The sequence below is a fragment of the Neofelis nebulosa genome, chromosome 7 (genome assembly GCF_028018385.1).
Source record: "Neofelis nebulosa isolate mNeoNeb1 chromosome 7, mNeoNeb1.pri, whole genome shotgun sequence".
Taxonomy (NCBI): Eukaryota; Metazoa; Chordata; class Mammalia; order Carnivora; family Felidae; genus Neofelis; species Neofelis nebulosa.
The window spans coordinates 112,038,110-112,058,567 of NC_080788.1; the positions used below are offsets into that span (position 1 = coordinate 112,038,110).

General features: G+C 54.0%; 1 protein-coding gene across 2 annotated transcripts in view; it reads right to left on the reverse strand.

Moving 5' to 3' along the window:
* Positions 1 to 601: 601 nt before the first annotated feature.
* Positions 602 to 20,458, reverse strand: part of SPTB (spectrin beta, erythrocytic) — a 129,250-nt gene continuing 109,393 nt past the window's right edge. For both annotated transcript variants that reach the window (XM_058739320.1, XM_058739319.1), the window contains 10 exons: positions 19,933 to 20,177; positions 18,728 to 18,866; positions 18,172 to 18,256; positions 17,143 to 17,339; positions 16,792 to 16,841; positions 15,999 to 16,077; positions 6,539 to 6,789; positions 4,056 to 4,229; positions 3,772 to 3,814; positions 602 to 3,658 (listed from right to left, as the gene is read on the reverse strand). In XM_058739320.1, coding sequence (XP_058595303.1) covers positions 3,491 to 3,658; positions 3,772 to 3,814; positions 4,056 to 4,229; positions 6,539 to 6,789; positions 15,999 to 16,077; positions 16,792 to 16,841; positions 17,143 to 17,339; positions 18,172 to 18,256; positions 18,728 to 18,866; positions 19,933 to 20,177 — 1,431 coding nt within the window. In that variant the 3' untranslated portion in view covers positions 602 to 3,490. The remainder of the gene's footprint in view (positions 3,659 to 3,771; positions 3,815 to 4,055; positions 4,230 to 6,538; positions 6,790 to 15,998; positions 16,078 to 16,791; positions 16,842 to 17,142; positions 17,340 to 18,171; positions 18,257 to 18,727; positions 18,867 to 19,932; positions 20,178 to 20,458) is intronic.

Genomic DNA, 20,458 nt, shown 5'->3' on the forward strand with positions numbered 1-20,458 from the left:
ATTTACTGGAGTGAGAGGACGCCCAGGTTCTGGTCCCAACCTCTTGCCATTAACTAGCCGGGTCACCTGAAACTCTTGCTTTTTGCTTATCTACAAATCGAAGGAAAGGGATGATGTACAGCTTGTCAGACTCCCTCAGACTTTTCAGGGGGTAGGGTCTGGGAAGTTGCAGTGAACACATTCCCCAGGTGATCCGTAACCATCTAGGCGTGATGGTGAGCCCTGAACCAGCTCACTGGTTCTCACTACCAGTGAGAATGGTCAGTGGGGCCTTTTGAAAAGTAGCGATGCCTGTTTCGTCCCCCACCCCCACCCCAGACCAAATGACCAAATGAAATCGCCCCTCTGGAGATGAATCTCAGGCCAAGTGAGGGCCAAGATCTCTGTCCAGAGCTCTGTGGGGGAAAGGCTTGCTGAATGCATGAATGAGCAAGCGCTCTCGGTCTCAGGCAAGGCACAGCTCCTGGGTGGTGGCCTAGGCTTTTCCAGGGACAATCCAGAGAATCTGTCCCTTTGTCTTCATGGTGATACCCCCTTGCTCAACTACCCCTCCTTGGTCCAGTTCAGAGGGAAACAAAACCAGTCAAATCAGTGAGAAAGATGGAGCATTATTGATTTATTAGAAAAACTAGTAAATGGGTTTTCTCTGGTTGGTGGAAGCACATTTGAGCAGGTGGAGGACAAGGCCCCACTGGCCCCAGGGCCAGCCCCAGATCACGTGGTCTGTGCCCAACAGGGCTGCAGTCGTGTGTAGCTGCCTCCTCCTCCCTTGTGTCCTCCCTGAGCTTGCTTGTCCAAAGGACCAAGTCATATGGTCCTGGATCCCTGTCTGCTCCCACTAAAGGGAGGGGAGAGAGATCCAGGACCAACCCCGGGGACCCTGGTTGCCCTCCAATAGGCAGGAAAGAGAAATGGTGTGGTGGGGACGCTGGGCCTTCCACAAGCTTCCTGTTACTGGTGCTATTTGTGGGGGCCGGGGGGACGCCTGAGGACCCTCCATACCCGCCTCAGCCAATCAGTTCAGGCAGGGGGTGAAGGGGAAAGAGAGAGGGAAGGAGAACTGCCTGACCATACCCAGAAGGAGCTTCGTGTAAGCTGCCCTGGGAGGAAGCCTGTTATGCTGGTGTGGACGGGAGCTGTGTCAACCTAGTTTGGGAATACCGTTAAAAGACTGCAAAGTAGAAAACGGAAGGAGGGGAAAAAGAAACCTTGCCAGGGCACCAGGAGCTTAGCCCCAGGTGGCACAGTCTCCCAAAGCTGGGCTCCTGTAGGCTCAGTCCTGTTGGTTGAGTGCCTCGGGGCTTGTGTGATGGGAGAGGGATGTGTGGGGAGCTGGCAATAGATGGGCCACATGCAGCTGGCTGCCAGTCTGGGGGAACCGGGGTGGTGAAATCCTACCTCTTCCTTTGGGATCCTTCCATTCTTTGGACTATGGAGTCACTTGCCGGAAATGTCTCACCTCAGTTGCAGCTTTGGCACACATGGAGGGGACAGGGTGGTCCTTGGTCTCCCTAAAGATTGGCTCAGGGAGAGGAGGAAGATTCTTGCCACTATCTGCCTTGGAGCAGGACATGCCCTCAGATGCACTAGAGGCCTTCTTCATCACCAGTTGAGTATGGTCACCTCACTGCCTCCTGCCTTGGTTTCCCCAGATGGAGAAAGAGGCTGGTGAATGGTATATACTAGCTTTCCTGTAGATGCAAAGAGGGATGCAGGATTAGATGCAGAGAGGCCAAGTGAAGACCCTGGCTCTAAAGGTGGGGCCACCTGATCTGGGGGTGCTGGGCTCTATTGGAGAACTTCCCTCCTGTTCTTGTCTGCTGAAGTTAGCTTCCCCTTGGCAGGGTGGTATTGATCTCTAAGCTGTGCCTGCACTAGGGGCTCCTGGGAAGGCCTAGTGACTCTGGATGCCTACCCTTGGAGTTGCTACGTGGGCCTCACCCACATCCAGAGGAATCATCTGGGTGTGTCTGAGCCTCCTCATGGGGAAGGTAATGGAACAGCAGCCCCTGGGACTTTTATGGTCTCTTCAGGGGTAACACCTGCTGCCCCCAGCATGACCCCTCTTTTGGACCTAACCCCAGTCCGGATGCTGGGCTGGCACTGTATTGCTTTCAGGGTGCTGGAGGAGATCCTTGTTGGAACGAGTGCCCTCTTCCCTCCAGAAGTCTGGCCTTAACAGCATGGGGAAGGCTATCCCTGGGCAAATAGGTTGTTGCAGGCCTCCTTTAGGCTATGCTTTGGGAAGGGGGGAGGGGTGTTGGACGTTGGGTGACCTCTGCACCCATGTGACTTTCCCACGACCCAAGGCCAGGACCTTCAGGAGAAGCGGAGCAAGGGGTGCCATACCTTCAGGGCCCAAACCCAGCATTTGTCCCAGCTGTCCAGGGGTTGTGTTATATGGGAGGTAATACCCAGGTATGGTTTCTTTTGCCACCCCAGAGTGACAGGTCATGAACTTTGCTGTCCGTCCAGCCAGCACCCTCAGATAGTACCAGCTGCAGACAGGACACACTGGGCATTTGGCTTTGGGCTGCTTTGCTGTAGGTGCTGGGGCATCTTTCTTGTATCTAGGAATCTGTACTGTCTCCCTGAGGGGCCCTGGGGCTGAATCTTACTGTGCTGGTTTGGTGGGGAGGGTCCTAGGGTGGAGAGGCAGAGCCCTGGGCAGTGTCCAGGTCTGTCTGTCTCCTTCACCTCTGAGCCTTACGCTGCTCTGTTGTTTTAAGAAGACCAGCTTGAGAGCTTTTACCTCCCTTTTACCACCTGTGGTGGTAGCAGAGGGCACCGGAGGCAGCCTGAGGCCCTTGCATATAAGACCCACCAACCTTGGACTGCACCGTTTTTTGTTTGTTTTGGTGAGAGAAAGAAGGGGGAAGGGATCAGGTGGCCCTTGAAGTGAGAGTCCCAATTCTGAGGAAGCCCAGTGGGGAGGAGGCCCATTGTGTCCTCTGGGTCCCCAGGGGCCCCTTGCCTAGAGCTAGAGCCCTGTGTGGTTACCTGAAGCTCCTTCCTCATGCCCCTAAGGGGCAGGTCAGGCGTTTCCAGTGTCCTCTTCTCTTTCCCTGGCTGTGACCAAAGGGGAGGTGGCCCCAAGCAAGATCTGCTTTGGGAGTGGGCAGCGTCTGAGGAACCTCTTCTCTCTTTTCCAGATTTTATGGGGCTTGGGGGTTGGAGGGCCCTCATACTGGAGGAGGGGTGTGGGAGAGGAAGGCCTGTGCCTGGGAAACCATTTCCTGCCACAGGGGTCCCTGGCCTTCCCCCCGGACCGGGACTGCACGAAGGCGGAGGCAGGCGTCAGCCGGAGGGCGGAGGCAGGGATCGCGGCACAGCAGGCCCAGGCCACCGGATCGCAGGCGCAGGCAGGCGCAGGCAGCAGGTGGCCCAGGCAGTGGGCTGCGGGGAGGACTGGCCCGGGCTGAGGCCCGAGGCTCCAGGCGCCCCACCAGTCCCTGCACAGCTCGGTCCTGCTGGCGGGGCTCCAGAGAGGCTACTTCTTTTTGGGGAAGAAGCTGAATCTCTTCTCCTTGTCTTTCTTGCCAAGGCTGGCATCGGGGCCGGTGATGGAGGGCAGGGGCAAGCTCTGGGCCTTCACGCGGATGCTCTGGGATTCGTTGATGGCGGTGCTCACGCCCTGCAGCCAGGATAGCATCTCCTCCTGCAAGGCAGAAGGGTCATGGGCCACAAAGGAGGGGGGTGCCCCTGGGACTTCTGAGGGAGCCACCTGCTGCTTTGTCAGCAGGAGTCTGGGCTAGGCTGCCCTGTACTTACCTCATCCTTGCCATGGAAGAGCCACTCGCTGCCATTGCTCAGCCTAGGACAAAAAAAGGTTTCCTGCCATGTGGCCACCTCTGCCTGGACAGAGGGCTGGCTCATCCCACAGACCCGAGCCTCCCCCTGACCACAACCCTCAGAGGCAGGTAAAAATCTGGACCATCAGCCTCTTTGATTTGACAAATGCTAGGCCTGGAGCTGGTCTCCTACAGGAGCCCCTGTCCAGCCACTGATGCCAAACTAAGCCTGCAGGGAATGGGCATGGGCCAGGAGGGCCTCACCTCAGCTTGAAGACATGCTTCTTCTTCTTATAGTTGGCAGCAATCTCACAGATGGCGTGTCTCAGGGCCAGGGGTTCCTCCCCATGGTAGGGCACCCCCAGGGCCAGGTTCTTGGCGTCCTTGTAGAAGGTCAGTTCGCTGTTCCGGAGAACACAGTACAGGTTGTTCCAGGACCTGTGAAAACAGGCAGGTCCCCCACGGTCCAGTTATGACAGTTCTGTAATGAATTCTAGCTTTACCATTTTGTAAAAAATTAGTATATTAGGGGCGCCTGGGTGGCTCATTTCGTTGGGCATCCGACTCTTAGTTTTGGCTCAGGGCATGATCTCGTGGTTTCACGGGTTCGAGCCCCACATCAGGCTCTGTGCTGGCGGCATAGAGACTGCTTGGGATTCTCTCTCTCCCCCTCTCTATTCCTCCCCCACTCCTGCTGTCTCAATCTCTCTCAAAATAAACTTACAAAAAAAATAGTAACACATTTTATGGTTAAGAAAGGAAATAAAAATCATCTGCCTGTAATTCCACCATCAAAAGCTACTGTTAACATTTTACATATTCTAGTCTTTTCTATTCACACATTCACATTTTCTTCTATTCACATATATAATGAAAATTGGGTTATACTGAATATTTAATTTCATATCCTGCTTTTATCTATATCCTTTTAAGATTAACACTATATCATGAGTGTTTTCCCATATCCTTCAAATCTTTCCCCAAAATAATTTTGAATTGCTATCTGGTATCCCACCATATATACAAATAATCCCTTTATTGGTGGGCCTTGTAATTACTGGAAATTCAAACAGTGCAGTTTAAACAGCAATGGGATAAACATTCATGCATAAATGTTTGCTATAGCTCTGATCTTACCTCGAGATAAATTTCTAAAAGTAGAATTATTGAGTCTAAGACCAATAGTGTAAACTTAACCTTGCAAAGCACTTGAGCATCCATTAGCATGTTTGATCCTTACCACACAACTGTGAAGTGAACAGAGCAGGGTTTTGTCGATGGAGATATGCACGGTATACTGCACCAGCACTTTTTAAAGATACATATTTGTGCAAATCAAGACTCAGCTGATGTTTGGGAGATGAGCTCATAAGCTAATGTGTGGGCTGACCTGAGCTCCTTTACTGGCCAATGGGAAACAGGTTGCCTTTTTACCTCTCACAGTAATGAATGCTGGGAAACATTAAGCTTTTCTTATTCCTCCTCCTCTTCCTTCGCCTCCCCCCCCCCCCCCCCGCCCGCCTCCCAACCCCCATTGCTCTCTTTCTCCTCCCTCCCTCTGGGAGGCAGGAAGGTGAAGAATTTGGGGGCACATGGGGAAGAAGGACTGCAAGTTCAGAGAGAGAACTTGACCTGTACTGTACAAGCTGGCTGCAGAGCCATTTTTACAGAGCCCAGCTTTCTGACACCCAGAGGGAGATCCTCCAGGAAGGGTCAGGGACCTTTCCTCTAGCCCTCACCACCTTCCTTGAGCTTGTAGCCCAAGTAAGGCAGTTGCTGAGAAGGACCTGGGTCTTATCCTGCCTTAAACAAATGACTTAACTTCTCTGAAATTCTGTTTTTCTATCTGGAAAATAGAATCTTCAATAGCACAGAGCAGTTGTGAAGATTTTAGCATGGCAGGTGCTCAGTTTCTCCTTTTCTGGTGGACTCTGTATAAACAATAGACTTCTTCAGGGTGGTTGGTCCCCCAAATTCATTTTTGAAATTTGAATTCGTTTTTTAGCCTGTCTCCCCAGTACGGGCTCTGTATGCAGCCCTGGAGCCCTGGGAATGTGGCTGCTTCAACCTCTCAAAGCTGTCCTGTGTCCCTGGGACCCTGGAAAGCTCCCCAAAAAACAGAGGCCCCCAGGGACCTTGGATAGAGGCAGCTCTGGACAGACCGAATTCAAGGACATAACTGCCTCAGGGCCAGGAAAGGGCACAGCCTTCGAATGAGTTCCTCAGGGTCACAGAATTGCTGTATGACAGCACTGGGAGGGACCTCCAGGAGGCATGTATGCCAACCCCTTTCTTCTTCCTCTCCTATTTTACAGCGGGGGAAACTGAGGCCCAGATTTGTTAAAAAGTGGGACTTGGTCAAGGATATGTTGTTACTGCCAAGACGTACCTACCTGTTACCCAGCCCTGGATTAAGAAAAACTAGTATTATTGAGAACCTACTCTGTGTCAGGCTCAGTATCTGTACCCAAGAGGCATGCTATCATCATCGTTATCCCTGTTTTGCAAACGGGGAAACGAAGGCTGAGTAACTTGTACGAGGGCGTAGGATTTGAACTCAGGACTGGAACTGAAGATAGGCTTTTCCCATCGTGCCAAGTAGCCCCTAGGCTGGCCCAAAGGGGTGCTCAGACCAGAGACAAAGGGCACCCTCTCTCCCAACACAGACCCATGCTGCTGAGGCTCTGTTGGTGAAGTCCTTGGGAACCGCCCCCCCCCCCTCCCAGCAGGTGGCCCCTGCCTCATACCTGTTGGATGCCTTCTTATTGGGCCCCTCCAGGTCATGCTTTCGGCCCAGGTAGCCCTCCATCTGCACGCTGTACCCGTGGTCCCGCTGGGCTGGCAGCGTTGTAGGTTCGTCACCCTCGCTCAGAGGCGTGTCCAGGACTTTATAGAGAGGCTCGGTGGTGGGCCTCTCATCCCCACTGGATTTCTCCTCCTGTGGCCCTGGAGGGGGTGGCGGCTGCAGGTCCTGAGGCCACTGCCTCTCTTCTTCCCCCTGCTCAGGGTCATATGGGAGGAGCACACCTTGCTGGGGGTTCAGACCCAGGGGTGGCTACTGGGCAGGATTGGGAAGTCTGAGGCCCCCTCCTGACCTTGCTTCCTTACTGCTGTGTGCCTCCTGGTTTTCCCTTGATTTGCTGAGCCACCTGGTCTGCTTCTCTTAGACCCCACCCATGCCTCTGGTTCCATTCCCACTCCCTCACCTTTCAACATAGTGACAGGAGGTTCTTAGAATGAGCTGAGGGGCCTAGGTGATGATTTCACTGCTGGGGGTTTCCAATGCAGCTGGCAAAGCCCTGGATCACTGCTGGTTCCAGGCCCCCCACCCCTGCTTCAGCAGAGGTGCTCCGACTCCAACTGAGTTGTATATAGGCTCTGGCAAGATTGCATAAGAAAGGTGCTATTCAACTGGAGCGTTGAATGGGAACTCTGCTGGTACCTGCTCTGGCTAAGGCCCCGGAGCTAAGGGGTCAGGCCCTCAGTCCCCCTATCACCTTACAAAGGGAGAACCTAGATCCTCCCGGGTCAAGGTGCAGGACCAACTGGCCCTGCTCCCACCACTGGACAGGGATTTGTTGGGAGTAGGGCAGTGCTTCCTAACCCTGGTTGCCTTCTACAGTCCCCAACTTCAAAATACACCCTGGAGTGGGGTCAGCACATTGGTATTTCTGAATAAGCTTTTCATGCTAATGCTGAAGTGGAGAACCCCAGGTTAGGAGCCATCGCCCCAGGGAAAAGCTGTGGCTTTTACCTCTCTGCACTTCCCTTTGCAGGGTGGGATGCTCCTGCCCCTACCCAGCCCAACGAGGGGCCTCCATGCCCAGGAGAAGGGGAGCCGACCTATACCCCAGCCGACCTATACCAACGCAGAGGCATTGGTAATCTGCCTTTGTGCCCTGTTGCAGAAGAGGGGAGGATGGATGAGGGTAACAGGGGAGGCAGCCAGCCTCTCCCTGCCAGGTAGGGCACAGAGGAGTGTGTGCCAAATGGGCACCAATGCAGGCAGCCTAGCTTGAGCCATCTGGCCAGGACCCTGTCTCCAAGGCCTGACTATTGGAGACCTCACAGCACCAGGTGGGAAGGGTCCTATGCCACGTCTGGATGCCTGAAGGACCAAGGACATCACCCAGGAGGATCAGAACCTCCCCACGCAGTAGAGACTGCCCCCTTTTCTACTCCCTACTTCTTGCCCCACAACTGAAGGTGGAGGCCTGGAGTAGCCAGAGAAGAGCAGAGACCCTGTGCTCCCCATTGTGGGTCCTTTAGACCATGGATCAAACCTGAAATAGAGAAATGGAGGATGAGAGAATGTGGACACTACACTGGATAGCAGATTGAAGATTTAAACTGAAACAGACTGGGTAGGCTTTTCAGCAGATGGAAGTGACCAAGGATTGCCTGAGATGGTACGAAGGAATAGAAGGAGAGGCTCAATGGAGAGGTCTGAGGCAGTGATTGGAGGAAAGATAAAGCTGGTCATGTTTGTATTCCATCAAATTAGGACAGTCCAATAAACAGTTTTTAAGTTGGCAGTCCAGTAAGATCTCATTTAAATAAAGGATAACATGACTGAAAAGTTTGAAAACCACTAACCTAGTCTACTGCCTTCAATCTACAAGGAAATCTATTCTCAGAGAGGTTAAGTGACTTACCCAAGGCCACACAGCTAACAGGTGTCAAAAGAGCATGCACTCCAGAATTAGAAAACCTGAGTTTTTATCACATTGTTAGGTCTTTCATCTTTTCCTTAGAGCCCCTTGAGCGCTGTGACTGGTTCACACTCCTCTTTACACATCTGCAGTACTTGTATGTTCAAGTGTCTGCAGTGAGCTAGCACCGGCCACAGGGATTTAGAGGCCTCAAAGCACTGCCTGGGTCATCTAGCAGGGTAGAAGGGCAAAGTTGGCAGGGATGAGCCTGGGAGCCTGGGTTTGGGCTTTTTCTTTGGACTCAATCAAGCCAACCTCTGACTTGGGTATAAAGGTTGGGAGGCAGATTATTAATGCAGAAGGTAAAGCCTCTTTCCACCCCCTACCTCTCCATCTGGCTGCACTGCTCCCCTTCATCCCGGGCCAGGGTGTTCCCTGCACCTGCCATGGGGTGTCAGAGAAGACCCTCTGCCACATTTGCCTCTCAGCCTCTACCCTCCTAGGACTGGTTTTACTAGGCACTGTCCACATATTCTTCCTATACTTACATTCTCTTAACATTTCTGCACTGTCCTCTGAAAAAAAAAAAAAGGCAGATTTTTCCAGGACTGCCTCCCAACTTAATCTCAACCTTTCTTCTGCTTCCTCCTAATGAGTGCCTGACCCACATCCCCTAGCAGGTACGTACAATTCAGAGGACCTGGCCTGTGTGATCAAAAGTTAAATGGCCAGGTCACAGGTTTGTTTTAGAAAATGGGAGTTTCCAATGTATGCAAACATTTCTTCTGTGCCCTTGACTATTCATGTGGAATAGACTGCCCTGAAGGCCAAGGCTGAGAAGGAGCTGAGGGTGAGGGTGAGGGTGAGGGGTAGAAGTGTCTGGCGGCTGCTGGCTGCCTCCCAGGCCCAGAGCTGGCAGCGCTACTCTTCTGGGCTAAGGAAGGAGCCACAGATGAGAAAGATGGGGCGTGGTTTTGGCCAGAGGGACCTTCCTTTCCCAGGCTCCAGGAGGAAATCTTCATGCTGTCTTCTAAAAGTTGGGGAAGGGAGGGGAGGTGGTGACCGTCGTCCTGCTGCTGCCCCCCAAAATGTGCCATACTTTCATATGGAGATTCTGCCTTGCCCTATAGGGGAGGGGCTGTGGCCCAGAGCTGGCTACTTGTGTGGCTGTAGGGAGAGGCAGGTTCTGCCGAAGGGCCCTGGAGAGATGGTCTAAGAGTCCCTTCTGTCCTCTGTGTTGTAAGGTGGAAGGCCTGCTGCTTCAGCCCTTAGATCACAAGGAAGATGCACAGATTATAGCTACAGTGCTGAGGGTGCCTAGCCTGGAAACACCACCCACTGGAGCTGGGGACACTCAAAGAGGGGGACTGGAGGAAATTCTAGGTGTCAGGCTGGAGCAGCTGGGGAGTCTAGACTTTAAGTGGAGGTGACAGCCTGCAGGAGAATGGGCCAAGGTGGGGGCTGGGATATAGGAGGGTGCTGCCTGTAGCATGGAGGTTTGGGGAACAGGTGGGTGAAGCAGAGACATCTGAAAGGAGGGCGTGTGAGCTGGCTGCTGGGATCATGATGTCAGAGGAGGGCAGGGGGCAGGCAGCATTGGTTGCTGGTAGGGGACATCAGGGGAGGAAAGGCACAGGCAGGAGAGCTTTTAGGATCTCTCAGGATTGCAGTCAAACAGGGAGAGGCCCCGGTTCCTGACGGGCAGGAAATGGCCACCTTTTCAGGGTCTTTTCAGCTTGACTTTTTAGCATATTGCCTTCCTAGGAAGCTGGCTTGGGTAGGGGAAGTAGGCAGAGCCTTGAGGTTCTTCTCCACAAAGGAGGCTCAAGAATGGGAGAAGAAGGGGGACAAGATGGGTACATTTCTGCTCTGGACTAAAGGAGATGGAGGTGTGCTTCCATGCCCGGCCGGGGGTGTAGAAGACAGCAGACAGACAACACTCCAGTCCCCAGGAGAAAAATAACCTGGCCTGTGACCACAGGGTGTTTTGGAGTTTCTAGAAGATGCTCAGTGAGCCCAGATGTATTAACAAGCAAGGAAACGCAAGTGAGGGGGCTTGTCCCTAAAGGAGATACTGATAAGTGAGAACCAGGGTGTGAGGGTGCACCCAGGAAGAGGCCATTCCTCCTTGTGATGCGATCGTCTTGCCTGCTGATCTCACGGCAGGGACTCAGCCCAGAGTGTATACGCAGGGGTATCTAGGGAGAGATGCTCCAGGAAGGCTGGTTTGGGAGGGCTCTGGCAATGGGTGTTAGAATTCACATGGAGGATGCTTCATTTAAGAAGATGAAGGACTGTAGTGAGGGACAGACAAAAAATGAAGACTGGAAATAATCTACTAGGTGCCAGATGTTCTACCTACATTCTCTCTTCCGATCCTCACAGTCTGAGGCAGGTATCATCCCTATCCGATTTTACAGATTCGGAAAAGTGGGGTCAGGGAGGAGTAACTTCTTCAGCCACACATCTAGTGAGTGAGGAGTTGAAGCAGAGCTGTCTGGTCGCTTCCTCCTACGGAATCCTGCTGCAGAAGGGGCGGGGTACTGTTGCTCCAGAGGAGAGCACCTACCAATGTGGTTCCTGCTCTGCATTTGTAAGACGAGTCAGAAAACACCTGAACGGGCCAGAAGAGGGGCTTGGTGCTGGACGACACCTACTGCTGGATGCCTTAGGCAACCAAGTCGTGCTTCAACTGGGGTGGGGGGAAGCTGGCCACTTCTGCAGCCGAGAATTGCACTCTCCCCCAGTGTCTGATGTCTGGATGCTTGTCCTCTGGGTAAGGGGTGGGGAGGACTGTGGGCAGGCAGGTTGGGAAGACTGTTCAGAAGACAGCTGTTTACAAGAGAAGAAAAAGATTGTTGAGTTGAGAGCAGCCAAAGAAATCAAGAGATGGGAACTCAGGGCGAGCAGAGACAAATGCCTCCAGAGGGAAGGCAGGAGCAGCTGGGGTGGAGAGATGGGATGAGCCATCAGTCCATCTGAGATGACAACTGGGAAACCAGGGAAGATGACAGGAGGAGCCACCAGGTGAAGTGAGGGGAAAGGAGAGGGGAGTGTGCAGGGTCCCCTCAAACAGGGAGGGGAGGACCTGGTCCACCGCCCTCGTGGATGGGAGGCTTCCTTGGGAGCGGTCTTCACCATTCCTACCACCGGCTCTTCCGGGCCTGCCCTGGAGAAGCTGGTGGCTCCTCCATCCTGCTGTGATTCGGAAAGACTAAAAAGAGTTAGAAGATGCCCCCTCCCCTCCAGATCTTACACCCAGTGGTCAAGTTGGCAGCTTCAAACCCCTTTTCTGAGATGCCTCCAATGTTAACGGAGTTCCGTCCTGAGTCCATCAGTATCTGGGATGCTCTGAAACACAGCTTGGAAGGAAGAATGCAGAGGCAGCCTTTGGAGCAGCCAGGCCAGGAAGATCACATGTGGCCACAGCATGGAAAGCTGGGCACACCCAGTGGTGGACACAGGTCCAGAAAGAGCCTGGAGTATCAGGGTGCAGTGCCAGACTGTAAGCAGACCCCTCCCCACCGCCCCCCACACCCACTGATTCAGGCATCCTGGGGAGACAGGGCCACGCCCAGGTTTAGGGGAAAACAGAGACCTTTCCAGGTCCCTTCTGCTCATTAGGAACAAATAGGATTCGCACAGGCTGAAAAATGCCTGAAGCAGCAAGCAGTTCCTTTGGGCCTCACGGGGCGGGGAGAAAGGACTGGAACACTTGCTCGGGCAAGAAGAGACACAGCTGCTCCACACATCCCCACATCCCTTCCATCCAAGGACGTGGAGCCTGGCCTCTGGTTGCTGATTACAGCTTCAGGTTGCCTGCCAGGAGGGCTGTTCTGAGGAGAGCTTGGGGGGTGGGGGGTGGGGGTAAGGGCGACAGCTGCTGGAGCCAGCCAGGCACCTTCCGAAAGGTATGCCCACTCAGCCCCTGGGGCACGTCCCTCCCATTTCCAAGCGCTGGTTACTGCCCTCAAGCTACAGCAACCTCTGAAATTCTGGAAGGGAGAGGCGAGGGACCTAGACTCCCCACATTTACCCCCAATGAGATGCCCGTCCTCTCCCAGGCAGCCAGCTGCAGGCAGTCTTGGAAGGTCATGATAAGAGTGACGTCTGTGAGCTGCACTTGGGTAAGAATCTTTCCTGACAACCTGATGAAGGGACCTGATAATGACCAGCACCCAGCAGTTGCTTTCCAGAGTAGCCTCAAGTTCCAGAGGCTGACAGGGCACGACCACATGGTGAACACTGAAGACTGCCTCTTTCTTGTTGTCACAGCCCTTCAGAGCACCAGTACCTCTCAGGGATGCCATTCACATTGTCACAGCTGTCCCGTTGGGAGAATTCCTCAAGCAGGCCCCAATTCCCACCCCAAAGCCAAGAACCGGATGCCATGCACAGAAGACATCCCAGCACTGTTGGCTGGGACCTTTAAGCCTGGAGTGATCTGAAATGACCTGGATCCTCTGCAGTACCATTTTCCCCCGTGAAATCAATCACAACCTTTCAACAATCAACACCTCCCTGCAGATGCACTGGGGATTCTGAGGCACCCAGGGCCTGGGAGAGGAGAATGCTTAGCAAGAACCCCAGGCCCTTCCCACAGCCACCCCCAGGATGAAGGGACACATACAGGCAGGGGGTACTGGGGTGACAGTGCCAGGCACTGAGAGGAAGGGGAACGCTCAGCCTGCTGCCAGGCCCCCATCCAGTGCCCCGGGGCCATCTTCAGGGCATAGACTTTGGCGGGAGCTGAGGCCCAACCCTGCCTCTCTTTCCCAAGCCAAGGACAAAGGCAAATACCCCAGCCCTTTGCCTCTTCTTTCCCATCCAGCCTCATACCAGCTAGCACCTGACAAGCTAACAGGCTCCTTAGAATTAAGGATGGGACCAGAGGAAAGTGGGGAAACCCATCTCTCCCAGCCCCTCCCTTTATTTAAGTATATTGTTGATATACAGGAATGTTCTGGACTTTCTGCAATCCCAAAGAGGGCTTTATAAGGGTGAGGAGACCCAGGACAATTAGGTGGTTTGTATAAAATCATACAGGAAGGTTCTAGCAGCATTAAGGACTAGAACCCAATGTCCTGACTTCCACTCCAGAAGTTTTGGCTTTTGTGATCTTATTTTTTTCTGCTTGGCCTCACGCACACACTTACATACTTACCTGTATGAAAGGACCAGTTTTTTTTTTTTTACCAGAACGTGCTCTGATGTGGAAAGGTGGTGAGGGAGGCAATCAATTGTACAATGATGTATTTGAGGAAAAGATGGACGTGGAATGCACTCCAGTCCGTGTGTGTATCTGCATGTGCTTTTGCAAACACCTGGAAAGGGGGGGTACCGAGCTGGGGCCTGCAGGGTGGCCACCCGTGGTGCGTAGCAGGTGTCTGGTCCACTCCCATCTGTTCCCCCAAGCAGGAAGCCAGCATGCACTAGTGATGGGTTTCACATAAAGCAGCACCACATGATCGATTCTACAGGGCACCCACACCAGACCACACACATGGGACAGCGTGAGAGCCACCCTAACCCAGGCCCGGCCGGGGAGAAGGCTCAGCACACTGCCAGCCCTTCCTGGGAGAGGCCAGTGGTTTCTGAAAAGGTGTCCCAGCCTGTGTGGGACCCATTTTCCTCTCTTCTCATATCAAAGACCGACTGGGTATCACACCCTCCCTTGGAGTTTTGTAGATCCTCATAAAACCCAACAAAGGGCTCAGAAAGCAGAAGCAGCAGGAAATTTGTTTCCATGAGGCCTCAGGCCTGGTATTCACTTGATTTGCCATCTGGATTCTTCCTGTAGCAAACACAGGCATCCTCCCATTTGACGGAGTGGCTGGCTCTTGGGAAGGGTCTCAGATGTGGGTTCGTTCCCACCTTCCAGAGATACTCAGGTCCAAGCAGGTTTTATTCCCCCAAACCCAGGGACATTCAGGTGTTGGATGGAGGCAGCTCTGACGCACACGTAATTACATTTGCACAGACGTACATGACACAGACAATGGAGTTGCTCAGGTGGCCACAAAGGAGCCCGCAGACCGGGGACACCACTGCACGTAAAGACACACAGGGACGCACAGCCGAAGCACAGGAGGTGCCGGACAGTCCCAGCCCCAGTGTCCACAGTTCGGGAAGCCCTCAAGTTCTCTCTCCTTCCGGCGGGGGCTGTTTCAGGCAAAAGGGGCTGGGACCAAGTCCGCCAGAGATCCCACATGCGGTGATGGGAGCTTCAGAGGGCACTTCTGGGAAGGACCCTCCATTGGGAGCCCAGGAATGCCCTCTGCTGGACATGAAGGGCTGGTGCAGCTCAGAAAGGGACTCCGGCCAGGCTGGAGGCAGCAGAGGGAGCTCAGAGTGTGGAAGAGTGTGTGAGTGTGAGTGTGTGTGGCTCTCAGGGGTGTGAGAAGGGCTGACAGACCTGACAGGGATTGTGCACAGGAAATAATCACTGTATGTGCATTTTTCTGGGGTGGTGCACGTATCAGAAATTTCCACCTAGAATGCCAATTTCCCTTAAAGGTTCAGGCAAGCTTTACTGGGGAACTAGAGAGGTGGGGTGCATGCATTGGTGAGCCATGCAAGGCACGTGCCGAAGTCTTGTCTTCTTCTCCGCCGCTCCCCAGGGCATTTCTCCAAAACCTAGGTTACAGCCTTACCCGGCTCCCGGTACAGACACCCTGGGTCTTTTCAGCTTATGGACCTATTCCTTCCTGAAGACTTGTGCCCCAAGCCTCCAGCAGCTGGTTTGTCTTGGACCCTCCCAACACCTCCGTCAGCCAGGACTCTGATGCACCCTACATTCCTACAAGTTTGGGGGACTGGCCCTGTGACCCAGAAGCCTGGTGCTCTCCTTCAGTCCTGCACAGCTCCTTGAAGTCTGTTCCTGCTTCAGAGCCAGCTCCATATCCAAACTCACTGACTCACAGGCATCAGGCCTGGGAGCAGCAAAGGGAAGGAGGCTCTGTGTAGGAGGGAGGGATCTCCTAGAGGGTGGCTGTCCCCGCTCCACTGCCCTAAATGTCTGTGGCTGGCACAGGCGGGATCAGATGGTCTATTTGTGCATGTGAGAGAGACAGAGAGAGAGAGAGAGAGAGAGAGAGAGTGTGTGTGTGTGTGTGTGTGTGTGTGTGTGTGTGTGTGTATGTGTGTGTGCACGCGTGTGCGTGTTCAGGGCCTACTGTGTGAAGGATGGACTGAGAGGGAAAATGGGAAAAAGAATGATGTGTAAAAATAAACCTTCCCTGGATAAACTGTTTCCCCTAATGTAGATGGTGATGTATTTATACAATAAAATTTATTAGACTAGATAATACCAAACTAATAGAGTCATATGAGTGGGCGGGCATGTCAGTTTCTTCTGGGTTGAAGGAAGGAGGCCAATTATTCTAGAGATTAAGGAAACCTAAGTTAAAAAGGAAGACTGATCTGAAGGAGGAGTCTGGAAGGCTGGGTGGTGTGCGCCTGTCCTCGCCTTCTGCCTCGGCTGAGCCTAGTAGGGATGAGCAGGTTCTGGCAGCAATGACTCCCAGGAACCAGACAAACCAGACAGGAAACTGACCGGGGATGTCCTCTCGGTGGCTGCGCGATGCGGACCTCGGGGAGCCTCCCCTGCTGTCTCGCCTTCCTCCTCTTGAGGCCTAGAGAGGACACAGCCCCTCTTTAGAAACCACCTCCCTGGGGCGCCTGGGTGGCGCAGTCGGTTAAGCGTCCGACTTCAGCCAGGTCACGATCTCGCACTCCGTGAGTTCGAGCCCCGCGTCAGGCTCTGGGCTGATGGCTCGGAGCCTGGAGCCTGTTTCCGATTCTGTGTCTCCCTCTCTCTCTGCCCCTCCCCCGTTCTAAACGACTACTTTCAAATTAAAAAAAAAAAAAAAAAAAAAAAAAAAAAGAAACCACCTCCCTGAGGCCGATGCCTACCCCCAAGGCACACACATCAGCTATCTCCTGGTCCAGGCCTCCTGGCAACAGGCACTTAGCAAGGAGCTGCTTAATCTGAAGAGTTATGGCAGATACTTCAGAAATGGACATGGTCGTGCACAAAATGGCCTCTCAGGCATGTGTGCAGGTGGTGCCCAGAGCAGGGGAGGTGATTCTTCAGCAGCCACTGCTCTCTACCCATTTCTGCCTGTACCCCTAGATTCGAGGGAAACAAAAGCTCCTCTCTGCCTTTAAGCTACAGACACTCCAGATTTCTCTGGCTAGTGGCCCAGGTGTGAGAGGTCACATGTGCACTGTTAAAACATCAGGGGGCCTGTTTCTGATTAAAAAAGTACCCTCCTTCTCCCTTCCCACCCATCCTCCTTGGCAGAATGCTCCTGCTGGGTCTACCGCCTGGCCCTCGCCATACTTACCCAGGCTCCTCCTCAGGTCTCTCTGGGGTCTGGCGTTCTTTTAGCTCAAGCTAGGGGAAGAAAAAGGCCCAGAGTATCAGAGCAGTCACAGAGAAGAGCTTGCCATTAGACCAACTTTACAGATGGCTCCCAATACACCTGGTGCTTGTTCCTTTTGAAAATACCCCTTTTGCCTTTCACATTCAAAAGTACTTTCTACCTCTCCCATTTCCTTCCCACTCTCCCCCTTGCCAAGCCTCTTACACTGTCCATGGGTGCCTAATAATGGGCTCAGAGTTCTTGACTTGAGATAACCACCTCCCCCCCAAGGGGTGGCTGCTGAGAGCCTCCCAGCGCCCGTTCCCAGCTCACCGTAGTGGGCTTCTCCAGGGCCGCAAAGCGCTCCGCCCAGCTGGCTGTGGATTTCTCAAAGGCTTCATGCCTCTTGATAAGCTTTTCCACACTATCCACCGTGTGTCCAAAGTCCCGGCTGGCCAGGTAGGGCTCCTGGGCGATCAACCACGCTTCGGCCACAGAGGCGTCCCTCGAGAACTGGCACACTTCCAGTACTGCCACGGGGAACAAGCCACAGATACCCCCACAAGGCCCAGGGGCCTGTTAGCACCCAATGGGGGGCTGCTCAGCAGACAGGGAGCTAGCGGTCAGGCAGGAGGCCCGCACGGGTGCCGGTGAATTACGCGGACACCCTGCTCCATGGTGACCTGCGCCAGAAACCACTCTATCCCCACGCCACACCAGGCCCCTTCCTCATCTCTACCCAGAGTTACATTTGAAAAACACGTTAATCAGAACTCGAATTTGAAAACAAAATGTAATTTAGAGGTCTCCTCTTGAGGAGCAGCCTTTTGCCCTGAACACCCTCTCTTCCCAGCCCGCAGCTATCTCACATAATCATGCACAAGCAGCCATGGGCCCTTGTAGGCCTTCCTGGCTTGTGCGTGCCTCCTCCCTGAGTGGCAGGGTTTTCCACCTCTCCTGTCGCCAGCTGAGGAGGACAGAGCTCTTTCTGTGCCTGACACGCCTCAGATCAAACATGCAGGAAGCTCTAGAGCTTTACCCCGTGACCACCCCCCACCCCCAGATTACAGCTCTACAGGGACACCAGCCTGGGATGAGGCGGCAGCACCTTCTCAGCTCAGGTTCTACCCAGACCTGGGCGAGCCCGAGGGCGAGCAGGGAGAAGGCATGCTGGCGGGTGAGAGGTGGGCTTCCAGCAGCCTGTCCACACAGGTCTGTGTGGACCCCAGAACCTTGCAGATGAATGGTGCTACAGGGGGCGGGGGCTCATCTCCAGGCAGTGAAAGTCACCCCTCTGTGCCCCTACCTCAGCAGGCATCTGCACCCCCTACCCCGCAGGTTCGGGGTCCCAGAGGTACTCACACATGCGGAGCCGCTCCCAGCGGGCCTCCCACCTCTCGTTCATCTCCTTCCTCCTGTAGAGCACCTGCTTCAGTTTCTCGCTGATCTGGGGGAAGGAAGGGAGAATCACTCAGGCTTTGGGAAACCTTTCCCCTGTCTGGGATGGTATGCAAATGGATCCTGCAAAGCATGCTGGGTTTGGTCACATGGATCTGGCTTCAAGTCTGGCCCTGCCACTTGCCAGCTGTGCAACCCTGGGCAAGTTACTTAACCTCTCTGAGGCACATGTGCCTCACCCTAGGAAATGGGTGTTGCCAATCCCACATATGTGCATGTCATGGTTGGTTAGGCGGGTTGTGAGACTGCTCTCCACTGCTAAGCTGCCAACCTTGGATGGGTTTGGTGAGGCTCTAATCCCTGGGCCTGCACACAGCCCTGATGCTCCATGAGTGAAAGAAAGAGGAGTCTCCTCAGAGAAACCATGGCCCCCAGCACCTTCCCCAGGAAGCTGTCTGGCCCAGCAAGAGTGAGGGCAAGGACACGGAGGGGCTCATCTTCACCCCACTGTCCTTCTCACCTCCTCCGAGGCCTGGTGCTGCCTCTGCAGCAGGGACTCGCCCAGCTCCAGGCAGGCGCTAAAGTTCTTGCTCCGGGTTTCAATCTCTGCCTTGATGCCCTGGTGATACTTCATGAGGAGCTCCACCGAGGAGACGTCCCTGGGGAAGGGGGGAGGGTCAGGAATCGAGGAGGGAGTTTGGGGGAAGAAGGAAACTCTGGGTGACTCTGGCCTGCCTGATGCCAAGTCCTGACTGGAGAGGGCCACCCCCTGCCTGCCTGAGAGTCTGAACACACTTCCTCCTCTCTCTCTGGGCAGCCTAGCCCCAGCAGGAACACTGATGCCCTGGTGTCTGCCGTTGGTCAGTTGGCATGGGATAGGTGGGGGATTTGGGAACCCCCAAAGAAGCCTGAGAACATTATTTGACAACAAAAAGGAATAAAGTACCGACACATCCTACAACATGGATGAACCTTAGAAAGATTGTGCCAGGTGAAAGAAGCCAATCATGAAAGACCACATAATGTAGAATTCCTTTTCTATGAGCAGTCTAGTATAGGCAAATCTAGAGAGACAGAAAGCAGATTCGTGGTCACCAGGGGCTGGGGGAGGAGGAAATCATGGGGTGATGACTGCCAAAGAGTACAGGGTCTCTTTTAGGGGTGACGAAAATCTTCTAAACTTGGATTGTGGTGATGGTTGCAAAAAAACCCCCTGGATGGGGCACTTTAAAAGGCTGAATTCTACGGTATGTGAATTACTCCAGGGTAACAATGTTAAATATAAAGGCTTGGCCATCAGGATGGGCAGCCTAGGACACAGGGACAGAGGTGGGCTGGTGACCATTGCCTTTCATGGACAATGAGCTCCTTCCTGAGCTCCCCAGCCCAGCACTGGGGGGAAGAGTGCACAGTCTCGGACCTGCCCAGCTTTGGGTACGTGAAGTGCTTTTTTTCACTGACAGCTGTGGTCCTCGCCCTGCCATCAGATCTGAATGGCAGAGGTCTTCCTCGCCACTCTCAGGGCTCCCTTCACTCTGAAGTGCTTGGTCCCCCCCACTAGAAGCTGAGCCACTCAGTTTCTGCCCAGGCCCAGCCTCAGGTGCCCCCACAGTCCAGGACTGTCTCTCCAAGGAGGAGTAGTGCCCCGAGGGCAGCACACTGGTCTGCCAGCCTCTGGGACCAAGTGGCTGAGGAGAAGGGCTGCCTTGAGGACGTCCCCCTTACCTGGGCCTCTCCTGGGTCTCAATCTGCCGGATGATGCCCTCCATCCAGGAGAGGAGGTCTCGGACCATGCTCAAGAAGCGGAATTTGTCTGCCGTGTCCACCAGCTGGGTACGGCGTCCCGCACAGGCGTCGAGCAGTGCTTGCCACGCAGCAGACACCTCCTGCTCCTTGTTCTGGATGGCATCTGCTTTTTCCCCAGCGTATGCTGTCTGCAGGCGGGTGGCCACGTCCTGGAACTGCTGTACCTGTGGTCGGGCGAAATTGGACGTTGTTCTCCAGAAAGACGTGTCTTGGGCCTCTGATGGGCAAGGGCAAGGGATTTGTCTCCTCCTGGTCTCCCTCCCCAGGGCTCTTCTAGAAGGCAAGATCTTCAGCCTCCCACCAACACTGGGGGAAAAGGCACCTTGTTTTGGCCTCTATGGACCCATGCCATCCCTGGGGCTTTGAGGAGGATACAGGAGTGGAAGGGACCCTATGCCCTTTGATCTCCCTAGAATTAATGGGAGTAACTATGTGCCAGGCACTG